The sequence below is a fragment of the Misgurnus anguillicaudatus genome, chromosome 17 (genome assembly GCF_027580225.2).
Source record: "Misgurnus anguillicaudatus chromosome 17, ASM2758022v2, whole genome shotgun sequence".
Taxonomy (NCBI): Eukaryota; Metazoa; Chordata; class Actinopteri; order Cypriniformes; family Cobitidae; genus Misgurnus; species Misgurnus anguillicaudatus.
In genome coordinates this window covers 3,850,292-3,878,008 of record NC_073353.2, presented here as the reverse complement: position 1 = coordinate 3,878,008, position 27,717 = coordinate 3,850,292, and the positions used below count along the sequence as shown (strand labels likewise).

The 27,717-nt window shown below is 37.4% G+C and overlaps 1 protein-coding gene across 2 annotated transcripts in view; it reads left to right on the top strand.

Annotated features, from left to right (window-relative positions):
* The window catches only part of hat1 (histone acetyltransferase 1), a 36,071-nt gene extending 11,807 nt beyond the window's left edge, over positions 1-24,264 (top strand). For both annotated transcript variants that reach the window (XM_055215567.2, XM_055215566.2), the window contains exons 5-11: positions 2,478-2,657; positions 4,518-4,639; positions 5,600-5,704; positions 6,521-6,627; positions 14,592-14,743; positions 16,875-16,991; positions 23,780-24,264. In XM_055215567.2, the coding sequence (XP_055071542.1) occupies positions 2,478-2,657; positions 4,518-4,639; positions 5,600-5,704; positions 6,521-6,627; positions 14,592-14,743; positions 16,875-16,991; positions 23,780-23,947 (951 nt within the window). In that variant the 3' untranslated portion in view covers positions 23,948-24,264. The remainder of the gene's footprint in view (positions 1-2,477; positions 2,658-4,517; positions 4,640-5,599; positions 5,705-6,520; positions 6,628-14,591; positions 14,744-16,874; positions 16,992-23,779) is intronic.
* The last annotated feature ends 3,453 nt before the right edge of the window (positions 24,265-27,717 follow it).

The window sequence follows — 27,717 nt, the reverse complement described above, 5'->3', positions numbered from 1 at the left end:
GATTTACTTGATGGATTTGGAGCGGCGATTTTTTTAACAAATGAAAGGAAAAACGTGCGCCATTGCGGATAATCCTGGTGGCGACGGAGAAAGTGACGATGCAACAATATTGGTTCCGAAAAAATGCAAGGAAATACGTTACCTCTGGCCATTTTTTTAATCGTAAGGCTGCAGCCTCCGTAGGTCGCATATGCAGGCTGCATACGTCATCGAGCCTGGTTTAACTTAACTGAGCATTACATTCACAATTTACGATTAACTAAGAATAATAATCAACTGTATAATTGTTAATATTCTAAAATAAGAATGTCTTGAAGATAGGGGTGTAACGGTACGCAAAATCACGGTTCGGTGCGTACCTCGGTTTTGGAGCCACGGTTCGGTTCATTTTCGATACAGTAAGGGAAAAAATGCAAACATTAAACTGCAGGTTGTTTATTACTATAAACTTTTTTTTACAATTTGTTTACACTTTTTTTTTAAATACACATACCGTTACACCCTTACTTGAAGAGTTTTCGTGTTTTTAAAGTTTTAAGGTTGACCAGTTTGATTAAAATAAATAGCACCTGTGCTTTTTTGTACAATTACATTTATTTATTAGTGTCAACATTCTATTGTTTATGTTTAACAGCTAACAAATTTTAAGTTACTCATCTTCTAAAATAAGGAAAAGAGACTTTGAAGACACTTTATTATAACTAAAAGTCCAGTGTAGCACATTTTTGTTACTAGAGTGCAATAAAATATTTTGTTGAAAATATAAGAATCGTTTGAGAGAATCTGGATCTCAATTCCCATGGAGAAAAATCGCGATTCACATTTTAGCATGAATCGTGCAACCCTCAGTTATGTCCATTGTTTCCATAAGGGGGGCTTACTTGGAAAGCTGAATAAGGCTTTCTTATCCTTACATCCAAAAACAAACTTCTTCTTCTTTCGTGCCATTGTTGAGTCTTGATATAAAACAAAGCCGTCACTATTTTTACTGGAAGGAATAATGCTGGTGAGCGTCCTCGTTCTCACTCTGATTGACGCGTGGGCGTGCTTTCCGGGGAAGTGCCCATAAAAGGAATATGGGGTCACTGATACATACGGACTACCGGCACATCCGGGAACTTGACTGTAAATTTCGTCACCGCCCCTTTTCGGGGGATAAAAAAGCAGCGCTTCCATTGGTTTCTATTCAAAATAGCGGAACAAAGCAACGTTTTTGCACGGCCGGCAGGCGTAGTTGACTTGTGAAATCACTCAGATTAAACGTGTCGAGTGTTTGTCTGTCCATCCTGCCTGCCGTAGAGCGCGAAGGATACATTGACACGTTTGGTTTGGTCAATGTAGAGGCATGTCCCTTTCATTCTCACAGCGTCAAATTTTGTGTAACAACGCCATCCAGTGATTGCTGGAAATATCGCTAAGCCAGTTAGTTGTATGGCTGGACGGAAAAGTGCACTCATTACTCTAAATATAAAGACATAATAAATAAATACGAAGTAACTTTCAAATACAAAGTAAAATCATTCACTTTTGACTCGATGAGGTACGAGTAAATGTCCGGGTAAGACATTTCTGGCCAATAGGGAGCGTTGTTACACAAATTTGATGCTGGGAGAATGAGGGAGACATGTTTTTGTGTTGACCAAATTGGATGTGTTGATGTGTCTTTCGCGCTCTGTGGCGGGCAGTGTGGACAGATAATTACTCAACATGTTTAATCTGAGTGATTTCATAAGTTATTTACGCCTGCCGGCTATGTACGAAGGTTGCTTTGTTCCGCTATTTTGAATGGAAGCCAATGGAACGTCTAGTGCGATTTCCCCCAAAAGTGGGCGTGAACCTGTTCAGAGACATTCTATGACGTTGCGCCGGTTGTGCGTATAACGGGTACACATGTTAGAAAAAACTTTCAGAGACGTGTAGGACAGAGGAGGCGTGAGTTTGGCCCAGAAATACTCTTGTCACAAGCTCAACTCCTTTTTTGACACTTTGCATTTGTTTAGCATAAGGATTACAACTCTTAAACCATGTTAATAAGTCAGAATGCATGAAATAGCATTAACCTCCCCCCTTAACATACACAATAGGTTCTTAGAGTATAATATTGTACCCCAAAAGGTACAACATTTCAATGTGTTGCATAAAGGCAAAAAATGAACTATTGAAGGAGTACCATCCCAGCCACAGAAAAAGTTTCTGTACCCTTTTCTTACAGTGTATGACTTTCTTTCTTCCTTTGAACACCAAAGGGACATTTTTATGCTGTTGGAACGTATATTGAAATCAAGTTTTAAATTAGGTGTGAATTCTGATTGACACAGTTCTTTGGTTAGATTTGATTAGGTTTATGTTTACACATCATTGGTGTCTTTTATAATCCAAATGTAATCTCTCAAAAATGCTGATGTACCTTAGAATTGTGGTGCCATTTAATCCCTCTCTCTTTTTCTTAATCACTCTCTCTCTTTCCTTGTCTTCAGCCAGATGATGTGGAGGGGAAGATTAGAGAGATCATTCCTGCGGGTTTCTGCTGTAACACAGATGACTTCATCTCTCTCCTAGAGAAAGAGGCCAACTTCAAACCCTTTGGCAGCCTGCAACACACCTATAAAGTTCACAACGTGGAGGCAGGAGAGGATCTGACCTACCAGATACACAAGGTACAGAAAGAGCACAATTTCCAAACACACAGAGTCGCTGCTTTGAGTGTTTGCAACATTATTCAACTCAATAAAAGAAAGCAATCCCATGCAAATGTTTGAACCAAAAAAGTTTTACCCAAACTGGTAGCTCAGATGTCAACATCTGGTGGCTTAAATACTCATGTGAGGTCTCTGTTTAAGTTTAAAAAAAAATGTAATGTATTTTTTATGGTTAGGTAAGCACAACTTTGTCACATCCATAACCCTGTTTTTCCTCATAAATGCACACACGAAAATAAAATAAATATCTTGTGTTCTTTGAAGAGTCCTCCCTTCACAATTTGTAGATTATTATTACTTCTGGTTTGTGCTTTTTTTATTCACAGAATTCATGCAAAGTATGTTGTCTCCTATAAATATATTTTTTCATCTAAAACGTGTAGACTGATATATTTCTGATGGCTGGACTCATTAAAGGATTAGCCCATTTTCTTTAAAAAAATCCAGATACTTTACTCACCACCATGTCATCCAAAATGTTCATGTCTTTCTTTGTTCAGTCGAGAAGAAATTATGTTTTTTGAGGAAAACATTCCAGGACTTTGCCCATTTAATGGACCCCAACACTTAACTCAACACTTAACATTTTTTAAACAGAGTTTTAAAAGACTCTAAACGTTTCCAAACGAGGCATAAGTGTCTTATCTAGCAAAACGATTGTCATTTTTGGCAAGGAAAATAAAAAATATGCACTTTTTAACACAACTTCTCGTCTTTCCTGTGATGCGCCAGCGCAACCTCACGCAATACGTCAAGAGGTCACGGATGACGTATCGAAACTACGGCCCAGTGTTTACAAGTGTGGAGAAAGAGGACCGTTCCGAAGTTGTTGTATGTGGAATGATACTAATTAATGTCTTTGTGTCAGTTTATCGTTTAAAATGGTCCGCAAATGTGCGTTTTATAATTTTTTAATGTGCGTTTATTCATTAAGCAATTACGTGAGGTCGCGCTGACTGGTCACACAGCCGGAGGAAGAAGAGAAGTTGTGGTTAAAAAGTGCATATTTTAAGTTTTTCTTGTCAAAAATGACAATTGTTTCTCTAGATAAGACCCTTATGCCTCGTTTGAGATCATTAAGAGTCCTTTGAAACTGCAAATTTAAACTGCATTAAAACTGTTAAGTATTGGGGGCCATTAAAGTCCATTAAAATGAGAAAAATCCTAGAATGTTTTCCTCAAAAAACTTAATTTCTTCTCAGCTGAACAAAGAAAGACATCAACATTTTGGATGACATGGTACTAGTGAGTAAATTATCTGGATTTTTTTTTTTTTTTAAGAAAATTGACTAATCCTTTAATGGTTCAATATAAAAAATTAAAGGAATAGTTCAGCCAAAAATGAAAATTCTTTTATCATTTTCTCATCCTGTATAAATTTCGTTTTTCTGATGAACACAAAAGAAGATATTTTGATAAATGATGGTAAGCACACAGCTGATGGTAACCATTGACTTTCATAGTAGGAAAAACAAATGCGATGGAATTTGATCATGGGTACCGTCAATTGTGTGCTCATCATCATTTATCAAAATATCTTCATCATTTATTACAATACTTCCATAATATTTGTTTTCCTACTATGGAAGTCAATGGTTACAATCAGCTGTGTTTACCATCATTTATTAAAATATCTTCTTTTGTGTTCATCAAAATAAACGAAACTCATACAGATTTATGCCAACATTAGGGTGAGTAAATGACAACAAAATTTTCCTTTTTGGGTGAACTATCCCTTAAATTTAGCAGACGTTTACGCTTATAACACAGGCCCTGGTGGACGCATCACGATTTATTTAATCTTATTTGTGGTTTCAGGTTGATATCCTATGTCCAGGTTTCAGAGAATATCATGAACGCTTGCAGACATTTCTAATGTGGTTCATCGAGACAGCCAGTTTCATCGATGTGGATGACGATCGCTGGGATTTCTTCCTAGTGTGAGTTTCTCAATATAAAAACTGACCATTATTAAAGGAATGTTCATTACAAGTTGAGCTGATATTGAATGAACAGCTTGTTTTCTCATCAAACACTATATATAAGCAGCTTGACATTGTTTGTTGGAATGAACGGGGCGGCACAGGTAATGTTTAACTTGTATAGAACTTGATTTTTACAAAAAACCCTGGTAGAGACCCTCTCAGATATTTCTTATTGTACTCATGACTTTACACTAGTACAGTCTGTGTTGATAACTTCAGCAGTCCAGAATAACAAATCAAGTGCTCGCACAAAGCCAGCGACTGTCGATAAGAACATAGTCAGTCAACGGCGAAGATCATAATGACAGTAACTTTTTTGAACAATGTCTCTCGCTGTCTGCCACACACAAACACACACAAAACTTCCAAACGGGTCTAGTTACGTCTCTCCGGCCTTTGTGGGCCCCGTGGGGGCCAATTATCAGGCCGCTTTAATTATATTTTCTCCTGCATTGAGGCAAATTGTTGATCTGGCAAGAGTTTCCTTTGTGCTGTTTGTCTCTTTTCTTTGCTCTTGTGTTTCTTTCATTCTTGAGTCAGGCCAAGAGGCTCAATTGAACGTTTTTGTCTTTTGAAACAGTGAATGAAGTCTCCAGTGCTAGTGAAGGGGACTCTGCCTGTGTTTTCTTTGCTTTGGCACCTATTAAAACAGACAATAGGCAAATGGACTGGAGTGATGTGGAGAGGCTAGATGCCTGCCTTTCTGCACTAAGTTGCAGTGCACCAATTAAGTGCATAATGCATTCAGTGTCTCCAGCAGGTGCAGGGACGTCCACTGGCCCTCTGCAGCGTGCCCGCGCTGTCGATGGGGTGTGGGGGGGGTGTCCGGTGCATGGGAGCGTGCCTATGATTGACCTGCCTGCCTTTGTCATCTCTCTCTCCCTCTCTGTCTGTATCTCTTTTTCTTTCTCGCAGATTTGAGAAGTACAATAAGGATGGAGAGACCCTCTACGCAACGGTTGGCTACATGACAGTGTATAATTACTACGTATACCCAGACAAAACCAGACCACGTGTCAGGTAATTACTAAGGAAGCACGTGCCCGCTATCAGCTTTATTCTCTCAAAAAAAGGAAAAGAAAATTACACATCTTTCTTTGCCTCGTCCCTAAATCTCCTAAATTACCGTCTCGTGTCTCTGGCGTGCCAGCCTCTTTCTGGGTATTATGAGAAACATGAATCCAGCATCGCCCACCCGAAATCTCGTTTTGAAAATGAATCTAATGTATTGATTGGCACGACGTGCTAACATTTCATTACGTTGGCCACTACTGAGTGAACGGATACAACCTTTTAGACCGAGACTGAAATGGAGACTTATTATTTTAATAAAAATAAAATGCAGCTAAACATAATAATTGTGTATTGTTAGGATAATCAAGTGAACAGAAGTATTACTTCTTTCTACAATACTGTTATTGCAAATTCATCTGTGACTTATTACTTGGCCCCTTTTGTTTGTTCATGTATGTCACATCATGTTTTTGGGCCAATATTATGCATTTCATGATGATTTAGTTTGATTGTTATATGTAATATTTGTATGAAAAAGAATTTTGCAAGTATTATGTTTGGGTCACTTCATGTTCTATGTAAAATCAAGGTCCTTAAAAAAAAACCCATTGGAGAAGATCTGGTCTATAGTATCAGTGTCAGTATATTCTGTAAAGTCAGTAGTGTAGTGTGCATCTGAAGGGTGCTGGAAGTGTAACGGTGCTTACTGTTTTCAAACCAGTTTTTTAAAAGGCTCAAGAGTTCTAACTTTAATTTGGTATTGTAGTAAAGCCGTGTGCACTTGTGAGCAGGGCCACTAAAGCTTTTGTGTGTTTGTGTCAGCCAGATGCTGATCTTACCTCCGTTCCAGGGAGAAGGCCATGGTGCTCAGCTCTTAGAGACGGTTCACAAATACTACTGCAGTTCCCCTAAAGTTCAGGACATCACAGGTAAACCGTGGATTAAAGTTTTCCGTCGCTAGACTTTTCATAAAGACAATGTGTATTCACCTTTTTAAATTCGGATGTGATCTGGAGTGGAGCCAAATCACGTTCCTCTCTCCACTGTAAGCGTTCTGTAATCACTACGCACCGGATCCACTCCGGGTTTTCTGACTGTATCACGTTAAGCTGAGGTAAAACTTTATTTCAGCTAGCATGGACAAACTTATAATGCAGAAAGGCTCCGATGTTTTGGCGATTGATAAAGGTGTAAAAGACAAATGGAGATTGACTTGGCTTAGCGAAATTATGAAGATTGGCAAGCCTTTCAGTTCGTGGGACAAGAAATCCAAACAGCCAGGTACCTTGCGTGTCTTTGCGATTAGGGGTACTGTATTTTGGGGGTAATTGATTTCTCACGTACGTGATCACCCGCGTTCCGTTTTTGACTGCTATGCTCATCAGGCCAGTGGCTGGTACAACGGGTTTGTTAAACTTGTGGGTAAACTTAATGTGGCGCCACAAGAACCAAGAGGCAGATGACATCCAAATCCCGTGAGAGCGATTGACGAGGAATCATAAGATGAGACTGCTACCGAAATGCTCTCGCGGCACTTTGATGTCATCCACCTGTTGGTTCTTGCAGTTTCATTTGCGTGTGGTCTCAAAAACATAACATTTGTAGATATATTTAAGCACCGCAGTTTATAAACAAGCGATATTAAGCCATTCAAACACAAACAACAGTGATAAATGCGTCCGCTGTTTCTGTGTCAGAGCTGAACACGTAAGCCGCGCATTCGCTTCTCATTGAGCTTGTGAGTATTTTTGCCACTTTATTGGCCTTAAATACAAATATGCGTCAAAAGTCTTTGCAAGTATCCTCATATAAACACGACTATTTAGGTCTTAGGAGAAAGTAAACAGCAGAAACATTGCGCACAAACTAGCACATCAGTGCTGCCTCTATTGTAACATAGTATTTAGTTGATAAATGTACAGTCATTCAATTTCGTTCACTATGGTTACAGACATCCTGTGCGAATTGTACACGAGTTTGACTCGCGTTACTCGTTCAGGATTTATATTCATATATAACGTTACTGTATTAGAGCTGTGACTGTAAGCTGTTGTGTGAACAGAACAGACCCTGGATTATTTGTTTATGTGTACTGAATAATATGATATGAAAAGGTTGTATTTGTTCACATTAGTAAATGCATTATGAACAAATAATCTGAAATATAGAGTATATAAGCATTAATTAATTCTTGTTTATGTCATTACAGTAATTGATGGTAGTTCATGGTGCATTCACTAATGTTAACAGTTTCAACTTTGATTAAAAAAATAATTAGTAAATGCTAAAATAAATACATTTACAATTAATAAATAATTAATAAAAGATTCATTAAAGGTGGTGATATTCATGTTTTCTCTCTATATAGTGAGTTATTTAGCTGTTTCGCCTTCATCTTAAATGACATGCAAACTACAGCTACCTATATATGCCACAGGAGATCTTTAATATGGAATTAATGGCAAAAAAATCTCCCCTTAAAATGCTATTGGTCTCACCTACATAAAGTGTTAGTTAAAGAAATATGACTTGGCCTGAAAAAAAATTCAGTCAGAAGAATTTTTTTTACTTTAATCCAATCACAAAAATAGAAAAGTTTGAACAAAAATCTGAGAAGGGAAGTGTTGGCAGGGAAGCGTTTTCTCTTATTTGACAAGATAACTTCCTTTTTTTGAAAAGTTGCCTGCCAGCATTTGCCTTTCAGGAAAATTTTCTTCAAAAAATATATCAGCATACAAATATATCAAATGAAAGAACAGACACTCTGCTTTCAAACAAACAATAAACAAACAAAGCGGGAATTTTTTTTCATCATATCTTATATAATATATCTGGATAGACAGTAATTAAGGAGATGACAAGAAAGTATAGGGTGAAGAGAGGAGTATGGGATTGGCAAAGTACCTCAAACCGGGACTCAAACTCGGGTTGTCAGAAGTGCGTCTGCACCATGTGTCGGAGCACCGTCCACTACGCCATCGGCTCCGACATGTGTCATATTTTTTATTCCGTTTATAAACTCTTAAATATGGGTAGGTTTCTTCAAAAATACAAAATTTTGAGCAAAAAGCTGAAATTATTGCATTATAAAATTAACAAAAAAATTTTTGCTTCAGTTTTTTAATATATTGCCATCTAGTGGATACTTACAGAATTACAGATTAACATAAAAACTCATCAGGAACACTTTTTTTTCAGTCAAATGTTTTCTCTTAATTGATGAAATAACTCGTCAGTGGTGGGTAAAGAGTTAATATACTTTAAGACAAACCTTGTGCAAATTCCATTTTCTCCATAAAATTAGAATTTTCCAAAGGTGTCTCATTCCTGCGGTTTAAAATCACATCAGTTTCCTATATCACAAGCGTGTAACCAATCACGTCATCACAGTTGAACAAGTGGATCAGCAGTTCGAACCATAGTTATCAGGGTTTCCCACAGAAAATTTGTTAGTTAAGGTGGTTTGGTGGTAATGAAAGGGGCGTACACGTCATGATGAAAATGTTTTAACACACTCAAACACTCAAATAAAATTTTATTTTGAAGAAACTATGACAGAAAATGAACACATGGTAGATTATTAATAAATTAAATGTTTTTACCTCTAACAGAAATAGCTGCGTGGTGAAGTGAAACTAAAGGGTTAATAAACACAAACTAAAGCAGATGTTGTAGAACGTCTGGCTAACGATGATAGATGGCGCAAAAATGATAAAAAACTGATTATTTCCCACTATTAATTACATTATCTTAAAGGAGTGTAACTACTGTAGCATGTAATAATTAGGGATGCTCCGATCAGGATTTTTGCAGCCGATACCGATCACCGATTTGTAATCTTCGTGATCGGCCGATACCGATTTTTTTTAAAGCTGATATGCAAGCTCTTTGATGACTGTAACTGTTACAATCTTTCTAAATAAAATAATACCACGGATGTTGCCTTTGTTTTATTACTTGCAGTAATTAGGTATATTATTGTTTTAATAGAGACTCAAATAAATAAGCACAACAAATATTTATTCTGCAAAGAGAAATTTAATATGGCTTTAAAAAGGCTTATGTCTCCTAAAAGTACTGAAAATAAAACACTTCACAGACTTTACTGTATTAATTAAATATACACGCATTCGTATGAAGTATAAAAGTTCTTTAGTCAAGAGCAGAGAGTGATTTTATTGAGAGATGAATTAGGTTACTGCAGCTTTAAGACATGAGGGAGAGATCGCTCTGTTCACGTGCACTGATGACAGGCTTCTGTGTGTGTGGGCTGTGAGGAAAATAAAAGTTTAAACGCTCAAAACTTTAAGACGCATGCAAATAATAAACTTTTGGCATGAGGATGCAATTGTCCGTGATAGATATGTGCTGTATACGCTGTTTGATGGGGATGTGAAGACGCCTCGCGCTGTTTATCGGAGCGCGATCCTCATAGAAAATACGCATATCTCTGTAAAGGCAAAGAGAGACATACAAATCTGCACGCTGCACATGAGCAACAGGTTGTAAAAATGCTCGCGCTACGTAAAAATGTCTTTAATTGCAGCCACATTCAGGATCCTTTTGATGACAAAAGTAAACAGAAAGATTGGTTTATGAGATCGGCAGATTCAGCGAGCACCGATCGAGTCATTTAATGCCATTATCGGCCGATACCGATCGGCGGCCGATCGATCGGAGCATCCCTAGTAATAATGCACATAAATAACTTGAGCAAGAGCGCTCATCAATTATATCTAATCAACAGGCACGTGAAACCTAGCGAGCAGATGGCTCAAACAACAAAATCACCAGTTAACTTACTTTAAATTTGCAAGAACTATAGATACAGTAACAGGCTTAAATAAAAGCAAAATATAAGTCCACTTACATTTCTCACGGACACGTGTTTTATCAACTGGCTATCCTCCAGACATGACGGACCACTTCTTTAACTCATTTCGGCCGCTCGCGGTGTGAAGAGCGTCCGCGCTATTCTCCGAGATGCACTTGACGGCCTTTTTTTGCGGGAAAATAATTACTTTTTTGAATGACCTAGTTAAGGCCGTAGGGTTTCCCAGCTTAGGCAGGCCGCCCGAACTGAAAAGTGCTGCGGGAAACCCTGGTTATTATGAATGGATGCCGCAAAGTCTGTAGTAGGCAAAGCAATGTTTACATTTATGCATTTGGTAGACGCATTTATCCAACATGACTTACATTATACATTCCAGGTATGCATTTTATGTGTGTTCTCTTGAATCTATGACCTTTTGCAAAGCTAAAGTGCAATTTATGCTTTTGTATAGGACCTACACCGTAACCTGTATGCCACAGGCTACGCAGCAGTTTTCATTTATACTTCTGCGTCATTGTTTGCCTCGGTGTGCATTTTTACACAAGGCAAAAGCCAAAGAAGAAGCGGATTGTGTACAGGCTACGCCGTAGGCTACTGCATAGGGTTCGCGTCTCTGCATAGGCTACTGCAGAAGAAAAAAGTCAACTTATGGCAGTGCCCTAAAAACTAAGCCACAGAAACACCATGTTAGTATTGATTAGTGTTAGTTTATCTCTGTGAGCCAGTTCACAAGGTCTGTTTTTATAAATGTATTTGAAACCTGTTCATTTTCATGGATTTATTTAGCAGATGTTTCTGTTTAAAGGGACTTTCATATGAGGGAGCATTTAACATTTTCTCTTTAAAGCTAACAATGAGAGTAGTGTACAAATATATGTTTACAAGTGAAAGTTGTATTCAGTGATTGTGATTTTAGTGATTTGATTGTATTACCAGTCTAAAGTGATATTTTACATGATTTGATTTTTTTTAGTATTTAGTAAGAATTTATGTGCGTATATATTCCTGTTCATTTCTTTGCAGGTGTATTCTTATATTGGAGCAGTAAATATAATTGTATATATTCATTTGTAAAATAAAGAGAAGAAACCCTTGACTATTTTACCAGACATGTATGATGATGACATCCTCTAATGATATTCTGTATGTGTGTGCGTACGTGCGTGTGAGAGAGAGAGAGAGAGAGGGCAAAGTGTTGTGAATTTCCTTTAAGGCAGTTGTTGCTTTGGAGTTGTTCAGTGTTGGGGAGGTGAAGGGATGTGATGTTAATTGCAGGCAGTTTGCTGCTGAAATGTGCTGGCCACATGCTGCCACTCACTCACCCCTTTAACAAAGACACATTTATTCACACAGAGAGAGCAGTCCATACCATTTGGTCTGTTACTCACGTTTGCAGTGAGTACAAGTAGGTAAATTTGGTAGTATTACATTGTAAGCTGTTAGTATATTCTGTATTTTAGCATGATTTGTAATGATCAGCATTTGTTTTATAAAATAAGTCACATGTCGTGAAAAAGTGCATATAAATTCTGCTAAGAATCTCTTTTTTTATGGAAGTTGATCTATTCCTAATATAAAGATCATGTTATGCTTATCTGATCCCAGCATCACGGCGGTTTTACACCGCACGCGTGAGCAAGCGCCTAAGCGGCGCATGTTTTTTTCAGCGCCCATGTTAACAAGTTAGATTAGAGCATTCACATCGCACGCATCAGCAGCGAGTAGCAGAAGTTGCTCTGAAGCAGCAGTGTTGCAATCGTTTTGGTGTCGGTTCTATTTTTGCTGCGCTGCTCACATCAATTAAAGTGACAGTGCATTGTTTATGGTTTAAGCAATTTTAAAGAAAGAAATAAAATATTTAAAAACACACTGTTGCAAGAAGACTGCGCTGTCGTTCACTCACTGCCCAGCACTAAATGAATCCTCATCTTTCTTAAAGGTGCAGTGTGTCATTTTTAGAAGGATCACTTGACTGAAATGCAAAATAATATACAAAACTATATTATCAGGGGTGTAAGACCTTTCATAATAAACCGTTATGTTTTTATTACCTTAGAATGAGATATTTTTATCTACATACACTGAGGGTCCCCTTACATGGAAGTTGCCATTTTGTGCCGCCATGTTTCTTCAGAAGCTCTTAACGGACAAACTTTTTTATTAAGTTGTCTCCAATGATGATATGTTTGTCCTGTGTCGGCTATCGTAGCTTCTCTATGCGTTTCAAAGCAAGGGGTGAGCTATGAACTGAGCTGTTGGTTGCAATTTGCAACCTCACCACTATATGCCGCTAAAATTTACACACTGCACCTTTAATAACCTTCAGAGAAACAGATAACATTACATTTATGCTTATACTGTTGGAGAGGAACATGATCGATTGCATCATGCTGTCAATCACTGAGTAAACCCTTTTCTTTTCTCGTAAACTTCAGAGAAACAGATTTGATAATGTGATATGGGCTTTTTATGTCTATAATTGTGTATTTTGTCTATATCTGTCATTACACGGACCAGAACAGCACAAAAACAAATGTGGATTAAACAAATCACAGTTATAGGGGTGTAACGGTACGTGTATTCGAACCGGACCGTTTCGGTTCAGGGCTTTCGGCACGGTGCACACGTGCACCGAAAGGCCGAATGCATTTTGTGTGCGCCTGTGCGGAACATAATACGTGCGTTTCTGCACGAACATATTAAGTGGCGGAAGTCTCCTCGTTCAGCGCAAGTCTTCTGTCAAACATATAACATAATATCCGTTTTATTATTGATGTAAACGTTTACGTGTCGTATCTAAAAGCGCATGTTAAACGCGTGTCAACGCGCTGCTTTGTTCTTTCAAAAGTCCGTGAGAGGATGCGCGTCTTTCGTTGCTATGCAATCATGAGACGCGCTTTCTGTGACAGCGAGAATAAGGAATGCGTGATCAGATTTTTCATCTGCACATCACGTCAATCATATCATTGTCACAATGCGATCAGCTGGTCGGGACACGGAAGAGTTGTACCCGGGCTTACTCAGCTGTTACTCAGCTGCGGAGGGGTTCGTAAGTAAAGTCACAGCTTACATTGATGACACAAGCAAAGAATAGGAGAAACGTGCAAAAGATCAAAGATGGCTATGTATGCAACTCACTAATCTCAAAATGAGTGTATAATAAGTATATCATCATGTTGCTTGCTATGCAGTTACACATAGAGCAGTAATATTATTTTTATACAGAGATGGTACATAGCCAATTCAATACTGTGAGGTAAACAATCCAAAATAAATCAAAACAGAACATTTTTGGTGGCAAAAATGTAGGCTAATTGTTCATAAATGTATTCAGGAATTGAATTTGTTAGTTCAAGGTTTTAGTAGAAAAAGTTTAAGAGAAGGTTAAGAAAAGAGTTACCTTCTGTTATAAAATAATGTAAAAAAGAACTTTGCAGTAGTATTTTATTTATTATTTTTTCATTTTATATATATTTTATGTGTTATATTTAATAAAAAAGTGTTTAAAAAAGTGTAAACAAATTGTAAAAAAAGTTTATAGTAATAAACAACCTGCAGTTTAATGTTTGCATTTTTCCCTTACTGTACCGAAAATGAACCGAACCGTGGCTTCAAAACCGGGGTTCGCACCGAACCGTGATTTTTGCGTACCGTTACACCTCTACACAGTTATATAAATTACACTGACAGTCCAAAAAGCATATTGAAGAGGTTTTGCTCATAAACGTACATGTAAAATAAAGTAATGTGACCATGAGGTTTATTTAACTATTGGTACGCTGCACAGTATACGAACGCAGCTGGGGTGAAAACACAATGGCATCAATGTTGTAGTCGAGTCCTAGTCGAGACCAGAGATCGAGTGTCGAGTCTGGGTCAAGACCGAGTCTACATTCAGCTTTATCTGGACTCGACACTTGATCTCTGGTCTTGGTCTTGACTCAGACTCGAGTTGGACTTGACTACAACACTGCTCAGCATCTTGAAAGTCTTGTGTTTTAATATAATCATATTATACTAATAGACTTTGGTTGACTGTTTATAAATGTCTGTTTGCAGCGGAAGATCCATCTGAGAACTACGTGAAGCTGAGAGATTTTGTTCTGGTGAAGCTGTGTTTGACTCTACAGTCCTTCTCCAATGAGAAACTCTCGCAGGGCTTCAGTGATGAGATGGTGTCTGAGGCCAGAGAGAAACTCAAAATCAACAAGGTGACATTTCTTTCAGCGTTTACTGCATTGTGTTTTGTTTGGCAACTTTTTAATAGACAAAGTGAATATGAAATGAATATGACATAGAAATATGGGATCAAGGAATTTCACAGGCCTGGTTCAAATTCATATTGCTCAGTTGGACACCACAGCTCAATGTGTCAGTGCTTGTGCTATACAAATACTTTTGATGGGGTCTATGAAACAAATCTTGTCTCTAGCTCTGCTCATTAACTTAATTGTTAGTTGCTATGTTTTTTTTACACCTTTAAAAATAAAAAAGCAGTAAGCTAGCAAGAGAGTGATGTTTTGCTAGTGTAGTTACAGCTGAAGGGATCACCTATGCACTGTAGCCATGTTATTTAGCCTTAGCCATATTTACAGTGTAATGCAGCCTTTCATATTTATTGGGTATTTTAAGAGATTTTTTCTTTTTTAAAGAGATTTTGTACAGGCCAAATTAGGGCTGTCATAATGATAAAATAATCATCAGCGATTGTTTGACCTCATCGCGATGATTTCAGATCACCGCAATGATTGCACATCTCTCTAAAAACACAAGGGGGAGCTGCAGCGCCTGTGTAAATGAAAACGTATCGGATGGCGCTTCTTAACTTACAGTATAATGCGATACATTGCAAAGCCATTTAATACAGTGTAAAAACAGCATTTAAAGAAATGCTGCAAAACTTTGATAAGCAGTATGAACTGCCAGGTAAAACATACATTTCCAAAACAGCAATTTTAAATTTAGGAAAGGGAAGGATGCTATTCTTAAGGATCTGTAGGGAATGAATTTTTTTGCAGCCACTACAGATGTGGTCCGGTACTAATTGTGTTTATTATTGTGTTTATTTCTTAGGAATAATTAACAATTTTTTAAAGATATATTCATTAAATAATTACTTTTTACTATGTGTTATGTGTATTAATATTTACTTCCAGGTAAACCTTATTTCATGAACAAACAAAACAATTATGAGAATTAAATATCAAAGCAATAAAATAGACAATTAATCATCATAATCGTCAAAGCCCTAAACAGAAAAATTAATCGTCATAACCGCCACAATTAATTAGACAATTAACCGTCAGCCAAATTTCATAACCAGGTCAGCCCTAGGCCAAATAAAACAATTAAATAATTTGGAAAGTACTCCTTAGATATTTTAATTCCTACAATTTAATTTTCTGCATTTTTAATTTTGACAACTGTAGTTATTTGTTTGTCAATATAAAAAGCAAGTGCATGCATTTTGATGTATAAATTGAACATTGAAGAAAGATTGAATTTATATAAAGATGTAATCTTTGTTTGCTTTTTTGTGCTTTATTATTCACTTGTGCTTTTATATTTTAAATATAAAGCCAATGAATTGTATGATTAACTCTCTCAGAGCAAAAGCATTTATATCCAAAGGTAATGGCATTGCCCTGATGGGCTTTCATGAACTTGAAATCCCCCTGAAGGTAGGAGTGAGCATCCGTTTCCTCTAAAGGCCGTTGGCCATTAGCAGTTAGCGAGTGGGAGTGGGCCTAATAGTGACCCCTGTGGGACTTCTCTCTCTCCCTCTACTCCGGTCACACTTTAACTACTCCAATTATAACCGGCATCCCTTTTTATTCCCCACAATCCCCTCTGTTCGTGTTGTTTGTGAGTGATTATCTCAGGGTGGCGCCTTTGGCATGGCCAGGCAAAATGCTTGGCTCTCCATACTACCCTGGTGGGAGCTGCTTGAGGTATGGAGGACCCCTCAGAGGCATGGTTGCAAAAGAAATCATGGTTACAGCCTTACGGTTTTATCAGCACTGGAATCTCAGAGTAAAGTAGGATTTAGGTCCAGAGATTTGGGCAGGGTTAAACCTTTAGTCTGCCATTGCGGTGGTTGGTACAGTGTTTTTTGTTTTATTCAGTTTAGGATAGCACACATTTTTTTGTAATTTCTCCAAGTTCTATGTTTTGTGGTAATTTCCTGCATTTTTTACTATAACATGTTGGCAGAACTTGTAAATTAATTCACACACATTTACAGTACAAAATAAAATGTATCACTGCGTGTAAAAACCTAGCTAGTCACAAAAATGTTTTGTTTTTAAAAAATTTAGTTTTGTGTTGTGTATTGTCTTTTAGAAACATGCACGACGTGTTTATGAAATCCTGCGTCTTAGAAACACGGACATGAGCGATGAAGAGAAGGCCAAAGAGTTTCGTCTGGAGGTGAAGAAAAGACTTTATGGACCCTACAGAGTAAGTGTGTATTTAAAGATCTACCCTAGGTCTGTTTGACACTGTGACAGTCTTGAAAACTGTGTACATAACCCGAATAACTCTCATGCATTGAGTAGTCAGTCATAAAGCAGTAACAACATAATGTACTGAACATACGTAGATTACAATGAAACGACAAAACAAGTGAAGTCCTGCCAAAATAAACACAAATATTTTACAGACTGCGACTGCCAAGATTGGCCTGCTTGTGTAAAATGCCGTAAACCGCATAGTTTAAACTACAGCCTGTGAAATTAAGCTTTATCCCCGATACAAAAGAACCGATCTTCTAAGCGCACTTATATTAGTACGCGCTATTAAAATGAACAAAAACTGAAAACTTTCAATGCTCCTGTTGGAATATTGTGCCGTCTTTGTCTAGTTTAATTTATTCATTGAGTGGTGTGAATAGTTCTTGCGGTTTCCTGTGTGATCCTCTCACGCGGTGTTAAGAGCGTGAGGGACCCGAGGCCATCGGTTTGGGTTTGTTTGAGGGTATAATGGCTCACACCGAGCGGCAGCCGCAGTCTCCACATCCACACCACGAGCTCCATTCACAACAAGTGTCATTATTACAGATTTGCATCTGATTTAAGCAGAGCCATTTAGCAGGGAGAATGTAGCACCCAGTCACCTGCACTAGTCTCTCTCTCTTTCTGAGCATCAGTGCTACATTGCTAGATTCTTTTTACATTATAAACACTGTATTTAATCCCTGTAGACTCATGTATGTGTCACATTTATATTTTGTGATGTGTACTACAGCATTCTCATTTTTTGGTGATCCCTAATCCCAAAGTATACCTCTGTTGTTGCACATAAGCTAACGTATACATTCATTTGTACCATTCATAGGCTGTCAAAGTATATTCCAATTGACTGGTTTGTATACACACACACTGGTGGTCGGGTGCATTATAGTTTGCCACCGTGTGGACTCACTAATTCAGCGCAGGCAATCTCAGACTCGTGCGAGCATACAGAGGGAAATATTGGTGTTTGCATACACCCTATATACATTATGACTTGGGTCTTCAACAGGGGGTCCATGGTGGTACTACTGGGGGCTCTCCAAATATTGTTTAAATGTATTATGAAATTAGGCATTCAACAAAAATGCAGTAAAAGTCTAATAATAGAAATGATAAAAAAAACTAGGGCTGCAAAATGATTAATCGCGACTAATCGTTTGCAGAAATAAAGTGTTTGTTTACCCCATATATGTGTTTTCCTACTGTGTATAATGATTATGTGTGTATGTATGTATATATATATATATATATATAAATACACACACACAGATGTATAATTTATGATTTTTTTAATATATTAAGTATTTATAATTATGTGTATAATATAAATTATTTATAAATAATAAAATGTGTATATACACTTGTACATATTTCTTAAATGCATCTGTATTTATATATACATAATTATTATACACAGTACACACACGATGAACAAAAACTTTAATTTTGCAAACGATTAATCGCGATTAATCACTTTGCAGCCCTAAAAAACTTGATTGAAATGATGTTTTTTTTGCTAAAATGATGGTTTCCCAATTTGAATCTAGTCCGTGAATTTAAAATGTTATGTAGTAGGTTAAGTAAGTATTTGTGTATGCAAAAATAATTTTATTATTTTATTAACGTAACCATCATAAAAGAGTATGTAAATCCCTAATTTGATTTGATACATGTACTGGGGGTCCCTGCTCCTCCTCTCGATCCATTAAAGGGTTCTTGGCCCTTAAAAAGGTTGAAGACTTCTGCATTATGGCTTGAAGTGCAGCATATAAGCCATATGCTTTTTCTGTACCACTGTATGGGTTTTATTTTAATTTTGGAGCTTGACAACTTTCTATCAATTAATTGTATGTAAAAGACGAGAAATAATCATCTATAAATGTTGGGATCACATTCTTGTTATTCATTCAAAAGCATTTGGAATGAAACGTGAGAGAGTTCATAATGACAAAAGTACTTCGTTAATAATCAAACAGTTTTCAAAAAGTTGGAGAATAATAAACATGCCAATTCTGTTCATTGCAAACATTTTTATGGAAGTCTTTAGTCCTCCTAAGCAGTTACCCGATTTATCCTCAATTTTTTTCATCCTATACTCAATGATTATAACCACTATGACAGTGTGTCTCTTTGTTCTGTATGGAAACTGTGATGATATTAGTGTAACAGATAATGTTAGTCGATATGACATGCTCCAGCATTATCAATGGTTCTGATCCAGCACATTCTCATCATGACATTGTCCAGGACCGAAAATCCTGAAGGCAGAATAACCGCACACATCAGACCAAAGAGCCAGAGAGAAAAACATAAGATTGGACAGGAAGTAGAGCAGGATCTGCACACCATATGTCTCTCGCTCTCTCTCTTTCTGGTTCTCTCTCTCTTTCGCTCACTCGTCTGAAGGTCTCTTTACTCTGAATGTCTTGCAGATGTTCGCACAAGCTTATCTTAGTGTATGTGAGTTTGTGATGCTTGAAACTGTGTGTGTATACAGGTTTGGCTATATGTTTAAAAGCCTTGTAGTGAAATGTCAAGAAATTACCTGTGATTTCATTTTAGGGGGTCCTCACTAATACAAGGACTCGTGAATTAGTCGATTTATGTTTTCTTTAAATGTAAAAATGTCAGCAGGTGTCTTAGGTTTAGATGAAAGGATCATTAATCTCATGTGAAAAGAGTAAAGGTCTACGAGACGTCCTTACTAATGTAGTTATACAAACCAGTGGGAGATTTACTAACTCATTGTGTGAGCATTTATTTGAAATAATTCACACATGCTGTCTGCAGTGTTTTACTGCCAGACTCACTAAAGAACTTGTTCAAATCAAGTACATTTACCTTTATGCATTTGGCAGATGTTTTATCCAAAGCGATTACAGTGCATTCGGACTAGTGTTGGGCGATAAGCTCGATTTTGAGATCGTCCTATCATCAGCTTGTGAGATTGCCGATACACGATAGTATTGGAGGGCGAGTCAATAGTTCTCATTTATTTATTTGTTCATTTTTTACTCATTTATGACAAGTCGCTTGATTGGTCGACAAAAAAAGAAGTTGACTTACTCTAATGATGCCATTAATCCGAGCGCTTCTTTATGCCCATGCGCTCTAAAATTTTCTGCGTGCCAGGGAGTGGGAACAACACACTCGCTGGTTTTAAACCCCTACGTGCCTAACAATCTCTAGTGCAAGGAAATGGCAGAGCTGCGCGTATTACAAGCTCATGTGCGAGGAATAGTCGGAGTCATGCACTTTTCAAGTTCACGTGCTAGAAGGAGTACATGACGCGTGCATTCAGGTTCGCGCAAGAGTCCAAGATGCGCGCATTAAGTCCAGGTCTGTGTGAGAAGGAATCCGGACGTGTTTCTCGTACAAAGTGAAGCCCACAAACCCTCTCATGCTAGGAAAACACAGTGAAACTATAATGATAATAACTATCGGCAACTATCGTCACGAAAGCCCGCTACCAGCGATATGTTTGACGATCGTCATCGATACACAATACTAGGGATGCACCGAAATGAAAATTCTTGGCCGAAACCGAAAACCGAAAAAGAGGAAACCAAGGCCGAAAGCCGAAACACCGAAAGAAATTATGGCAATTATTAGTACTACCATTGCACTTATGGTATTTTTGTGTGTAATAGAAATGGAGTCAACACACACAATTTGAGAAGAAAAATAAGCCAAACAGCATGTGGCATAAACAAACCCAACTTCAGTTATATAGGCTGAAGGATTTGTTTGATTAATCCTTTGGTGCTTGTTTGCCATGCAGTAGGCCTATACATTTAAAAACTGAGATGTGCTAGTTGTGGTTTTGTTCTAACGTTAATGTTACAAAATGCTGATAAAAAAATGATGGCATTTTAATGCACGTTAAAACCCCGAATGGATCGAAGGCTCAGTCAAATATGAATATCTTCTTTATTTAGTCTGACATGTTTTCGTTTAGAAAGAAAATCATATTTAGCCTACTTTCTCCGGTGAAACCCGTTTTTCTCATTAATGCCAGCTGCAGAAAAAACTCTGCTCTGTTGTTATCCAGTGAGAACATTGCAAACGGATCTAACAAATATATCTGAATTTAATATTATGTTACAAATAACGCAAGCTGGCTTGATACATTATTGCTGAGGGTGCAAAGTTACGAGCTTAATTTAACAACACTTCACAAACGGAGCTATTGTTTGCTGTTACGGCATTTGCAGTTATCGGGTTTGTTATAACCATATCCACAGATAAAATAAACGCTCTCCGTTTCGCTTTCCATGCGTGTCTCGTGTCGTTTTAACAACAAAATAAACTAGGCTATATAAGGAAGCGAACAAATCTCTCATCATGCACGCTGATGCGTCGGCGAAGCACGTCTAACACCCGGAATTAAAACTCTAAACACTTAAATGAGTCTGCAATCTGAATTACCAAAACAATCAGAAATACATACATATTAATTTTCATGTATATTTTATATTAAAGTCTGTAAAAGACCGTACAGTAAAGTGAAAAAGGATTAAATGAGCAGTAGCCGTAATGCTGCGGTGGCGGATTAAAAACATTTGAATATCATTTTTTCCCCATTCTAATTATTATTGCAGATCGAATATTTGACCATTCGTGCACATCACTAATTTTAAAAGCAATCATGTTAAATGTCTGTTATTCTGGATGTTAATCTGAACGAATGTTTAGTCGGAGCTTGTGAAAACAGTACACAAATGCCCAGAGAAAATCCGCGGGTTTGGACACAAACATTACGGTCGTGGGCGGGAGTGAAACTCACAGGTTGCGGAGATCCTGGTCAGAAATTCGGCGGACGCAGGTTTGAGAGAAACCTAGTCCACACCGCAGATATGTTACTTCAGACAAGCACGTGCAGGTCGCGGTTTCTGTTTGCGTCATCACATTATTTCGGCCGTATTTTTCGGTGATAAAAGTCTTTCGACCGAAAAACCACTTTTGGGCCATTTTCGGCCGAAAATTTTCGGTGGCCGAATATTTGGTGCATCCCTACACAATACTATAGTCTAACGGCACAACCCTACTATACAGACTATACAGTATTTTTATGTATGTGTGTTCTAGGGTTACAAAATTCTGGGGATTTTCAAGTGTGGAAACTTTCCATGGGAATTAACAGGAATATATGGGAATTAATGGGAATAAATTGGGAATTAATGGGAATAAATTGGGAATTTGCCTATAACAGGGAATTTGGATGAAGTTTAAAAAAAATCTTGTTTAAAACAACAAGATTTAATGAAATTTTTGTTGAATTTCTAACCTGCACATTCTTCAGTCACATGCACACTGCTTATTGAAGGGCCATTTAGGCCACACCCCCTGCATCTACATGCATTCTTTCATAACATGTACAGATCATTTCTTCAATTCTGCACAAAAAATAATAATGTAGATGTGATATCTAAATGTAAGCTAGCACTATTAAAATAACTATAATAATGTTTATTATGCTTTTGTGTTACTCAATGAGAGAATCAATTAAAGTTCGACATATAATTAAATCAGCCAAGATGTCATTTTTAAAATTTGTATTACCTTGCATGCATGTCTGCTTATGACAGAACTAAAATTTTATTTATGTTTGTATATGATAGTTTTATATACATTTCAAAATAATTCCCATAAATCCTGTTAAGTTTCCAATTTAGAATATTTTCAAAATTCCCAATTTTAAGTTTCAATGGAAACTTTCCGCCCCTTTTACGTCTAATGCATTGATCTATCAACTGAGCTACAGGAACACAATACAGTAACAGTAAAATTATTTCAGTGTGCATTGAGCATTCGGCCGTCATTCAGTTATGGTGGATGTAGCAGACGTCTGTGATCTGGCAAACTTTAGTGGGACTGTACAGCATCCCTTCACCACTGCGCTCCAGACACCTGAATCATCTCTTTAAAATGCTGAATGCATGCAGGAGCGCTCTGCACATCTGGACGTGTGCCTGCTTACAGTGTTCTGATGATCATATGATGAATTACTGCTGCCATGACCAATAGAAAACGTACACAAACATCTCTTTTAAACAAAATTCTTTAACCGTGCGTGGACACAACGTTAATTGTTCCACGCAGATGGTGCTGACTTCTGTATTCTGTTTGAAAAGGTTTATTTGTAGAGAATGGGCAAAATAAGTTTCTGTTATTGTTCTTTGTAAATTGTTGAGTCGCATTAGATTAAATAATAATGGATCTTTAAGCCGTTTAAGCCACTTTCAAACTGAAGAATGGATATGTGAACTTCCCTGAACAGAAATTTATTTGTGTTTAATAAATAAAGCCCACTGACTCGTGTACATGTCACAGCACAAATCCTGCACAAAAATAACCCAGTCTGTGAGAGAATAAGATTAGTAAATGGGGTTTTCCCTGAGACAAAGCAGGCAAAAGTTTGCCGACTACTTCATGATTTGACAGTCATTTTTGTATTTAAATCACACACACTTTGTATTACCTTGAATGCAGTGTTTTGTTAGTCTTGGTGCAGTTCCAGCATTCCAACAACCTTGTTTTTGCCCACTACTCTTTTATTTCTCTTCTTTATTATTCTCACTTTGTTTTGATATGTGATGAAGTTTAGCTGTGATGTAATCAGTTTTGCCCTGGGATTTAGATGGGATCGGGTGTTCTGGTTTGCATCTTATTTCTCCTGTGCTTTACTGACACCTGTGTGTTTCTTACCCAATGCTTTTTCCATGTGTGTTGTAGAAGAACCAACGTGAGCTGGCCAAGATGAGGAAATGTTTGAGACCAGAGGAGTTGGCATCCCACGTCAACCAGATGGACACACGACTGCAGCATGAGGAACTTGAGAAGAGCTACCAGGATGTGCTGGTGGAATATCGCAGAGTCCTGGAGCGACTGGCTCAGGTGTAAACAAACATACATACAGAGAGAGAGAGAGTTTCTGCATAGTCCTGGAAAGACTGACTGAGACATCAACGCCACACACAAATAGTCCTGGATTGACTTCTGTTCTGTTTTCACAGTGTTATAAACATGATTCAGCTGCATTTGTTATTATGGGTAATCATTCATTTAATCTGAGTGCATCGGTCTACTATGGAGCTGAGCTAAAGATTTTTTGAGCTAATGTTGTTAAGGTTTTTTCCATGAAATGTTTTCCTTAAAAATGTAAAAATGTAGATTTTCAAGCACTTGGAAAAAATAAAATGTTTTGTATATTGCTCAAATGTACGGCTTGTGACGTATGTCATCTCTTTGGTGATTTCACAAAATAAACGCGTGTTTTACTACCTCATTTTAGAAATGTTGATATGCCGAAATAAATAATCTGTATTTCCAGTGATGTTAGTAATGGAATCCTGGCAACAGTCATCAGTCTAAAAACACCACATTTAAAAAAAATATTTGGACAAAAATTAAAATAGCTGATGATCTTTTGCATCACAAGAATGTCATGAAAAATGTAAGGAGGTAAAATGGAAAAGATAGTATAGATGCTATGTACCGTTTCTGGTTTTGTAGGGTAGTCACTAAGAGCAAAGATCAGATTTTTAACTGTTAGTTGAAATGGTAGGCCTACGGTGTATGAAATAGTGCTTTTAGGGAAGTCATGCCACTAGGCGGACATCTTTGTAATACCTAGGGGTGTTTACTCATGCAAAACTAAAGTCCTATCTACTTAAATGGAGAATGACATACAGTGAGGAAAATAAGTATTTGAACACCCTGCTAGTTCTCTCACTTAGAAATCATGAAGGGGTCTGAAGTTGTCATCATAGGTGCATGTCCACTGTGAGACATAATCTAAAAAAAATCCAGAAATCACAATGTATGATTTTTTAACTATTTATTTGTATGATAAGTATTTGAACACCTGTCTATCAGCTAGAATTCTGACTCTCAAAGACCTGTAAGTCTGCCTTTAAAATGTCCACATCCACTCGAATTATTATCCTAAATTAGATGCACCTGTTTGAGGTCGTTAGCTGCATAAAGACACCTGTCCATCCCATACAATCAGTAAGAATGCAACTACTAAAATGGCCAAGACCAAAGAGCTGTCCAAAGACACTAGAGACAAAATTGTACACCTCCACAAGGCTGGAAAGGGCTACGGGGAAATTGGACTGGGACTTCCTTGGACTGGGGCTACATGCAAGATCTCACCTCGTGGGGTTTCAATGATCCTAAGAAAGGTGAGAAATCAGCCCAGAACTACACGGGAGGAGCTGGTCAATGACCTGAAAAGAGCTGGGACCACCGTTTTCAAGGTTACTGTTGGTACTCTTAAGACGTCATGATTTGAAATCATGCATGGCACGGAAGGTTCCCCTGCTTAAACCAGCACATGTCCAGGCCCGTCTTAAGTTTGCCAATGACCATTTGGATGATCCAGAGTGGCATATCAAGGTTCTGGCGTGGCCTAGCCAGTCTCCAGATCTAAACCCAATAGAGAATCTTTGGAAGGAGCTCAAACTCTGTTTCTGAGTGACAGGCCAGAAACCTGACTGATCTAGAGAAGATCTGTGTGGAGGAGAGGCCAAAATCCCCCCTGCAGTATGTGCAAACCTGGTGAAAAACTACAGGAAACGTTTGACCTCTGTAATTGCAAACAAAGGCTAATGTACCAAATATTAACATTGACTTTCTCAGGTGTTGAAATACTTATTTGCAGCTGTATCATACAAATAAATAGTTTAAAAATCATACATTGTGATTTCTGTCTCTCACAGTGAACATGCATCTATGATGACAATTTCAGACCCCTCCGTGATTTCTTAGTGGGAGAACTTGCAAAATGCAGGGTGTTCAAATACTTATTTTCCTTACTGTATCTCTAAAATTGTGTGCTAAAATCACAATTAAACATCATATTTCCGACCAACAATTATACCCGACATCAACTGTACCATAAATTTTGTTTCTTAAAGCTCAAATTGTGCAAAAAATAAATTTATTCGCAGTCATTTTAGCAGCTGTGCATGCACACAGTTCAGCAAGCACCTCACGTGACTCTGTACACCTCCCCTCCTCCAGAGAATCATCAGTCTTTATCAGTTGATGGTTTATTTAACTAAAGCAGGACTTTCGTTGCCAATGCACCCATTTTGATTTTTGCCGCTTGCCGCATTTCTAGTAATGACAGTGATATCTTGTTATATCCAATATCTTTGATAGTACACAGTTTTATGTGATGTTATTATAGAATGATACAGGATTCAAATCACTCAGTCGGTTTAAGTCAAATTTACAATCATAAATCCTCACCCTCCCTCTTGCAGTTAATGCATCTTCTGATTGCGTTTTGGCGTTGAGTGTTTCTCTAATGACCGTAATGTTCAAGCCCTTCCTGTCACCACACCGACCACTCACACTGATGAATTAATATCCATTCTCCTGAACTCATCGCAGTTAAAAATTAAGGTCTAGAGGTTAATTTCCTTTTCTAGTCCTCTTCAAATGTGAGAGTTAAGACTTGACCATGTCAGAAATTAATTGGCCGCTCTTATGTTCCTCTAGTTCCTGAGTTCATATCAAGACCTCACATCTAGAGAATTATTCGTGTATCTAATGCGTTAACGTAAGATCATTTCTAATATAATGGTTGAAGATGATGATAGTAAATGTTTGTGGTAGAACTCAATTCTCTGGCTTATGTGATAGTTTAGACTGGGATGACTAGTAGCTTTCATCTGTTCTTTGAAGACATGATGTGTTGTTTTGGTCTTTTCTCAAGGCCGTGGAAGCATGACAGTGGGTTGTATTTGTTAATTCCACAGTGTTGTTATTTTTTTTTTAAATTTACAAAACTTATCAACAAAACATTGATTAAAATTAAGAAACAAATAAGAAACAAAATTCGTTTTAAAGAAGGAAACAAAACTTATGAAGTGGTCAAAAATGGTCTGATCCACACTGCATTTCACCCGGCATATTGCCCTTCAATCCATTATCATTCCCTATATGTGACGTTTACAAAAACTGTCTGCCTTTTATAATAAACCAATTAAATTGAAACAAAACAAATCATATTTTAACAATATTCAAACATAAATATAAACAATTTTCTTAAATGGCAAATGCATTGGTATTGTTGCTTTAACTGTGTTTCAATAACTTTAGTTTGAATGATATCTATTATGACTGACTTGAAATGGGGAGGGGGGAGAGTTCAGGGAGTGAATGTCAAGGGAGGATGGAGTTTCCGTTTAAAATTAAGGGGATTTACATCTTTTATCCAAGCAGTAGCCTCTAACAATATGCACATTTAAGACAAATATATTGGTTGTGTCTCCCTTAAAACACGTAATCTCACTTCACATAATCATTTCATTTATATCAAATTAAATGTCTGAAAATAAAAATGTTCTCATCATTTTCTCATTGTCACTTTATTCTAAACCAGTGGTTCTCAAACTTTTTCAGCGTGCGGCCCCCCTTGTGTACAGTGCATTTCTTCGCGGCCCCCCCTAAAGAAAATGTATTACAAATTTGTTCTAAAATGTAACATTTTAACTAAATAAAACATTTAAAATTATTCAAAGTAGTGCTGTTGTTTAGTAGCCTTATATATTTTTTGGTTTAAATACATAGAATTCATGATAAATTCATGTATTTTATAAAATGTCATAAAACTGGGGCCCCCCTGGCACCATCTCGCGGCCCCCAGTTTGAGAACC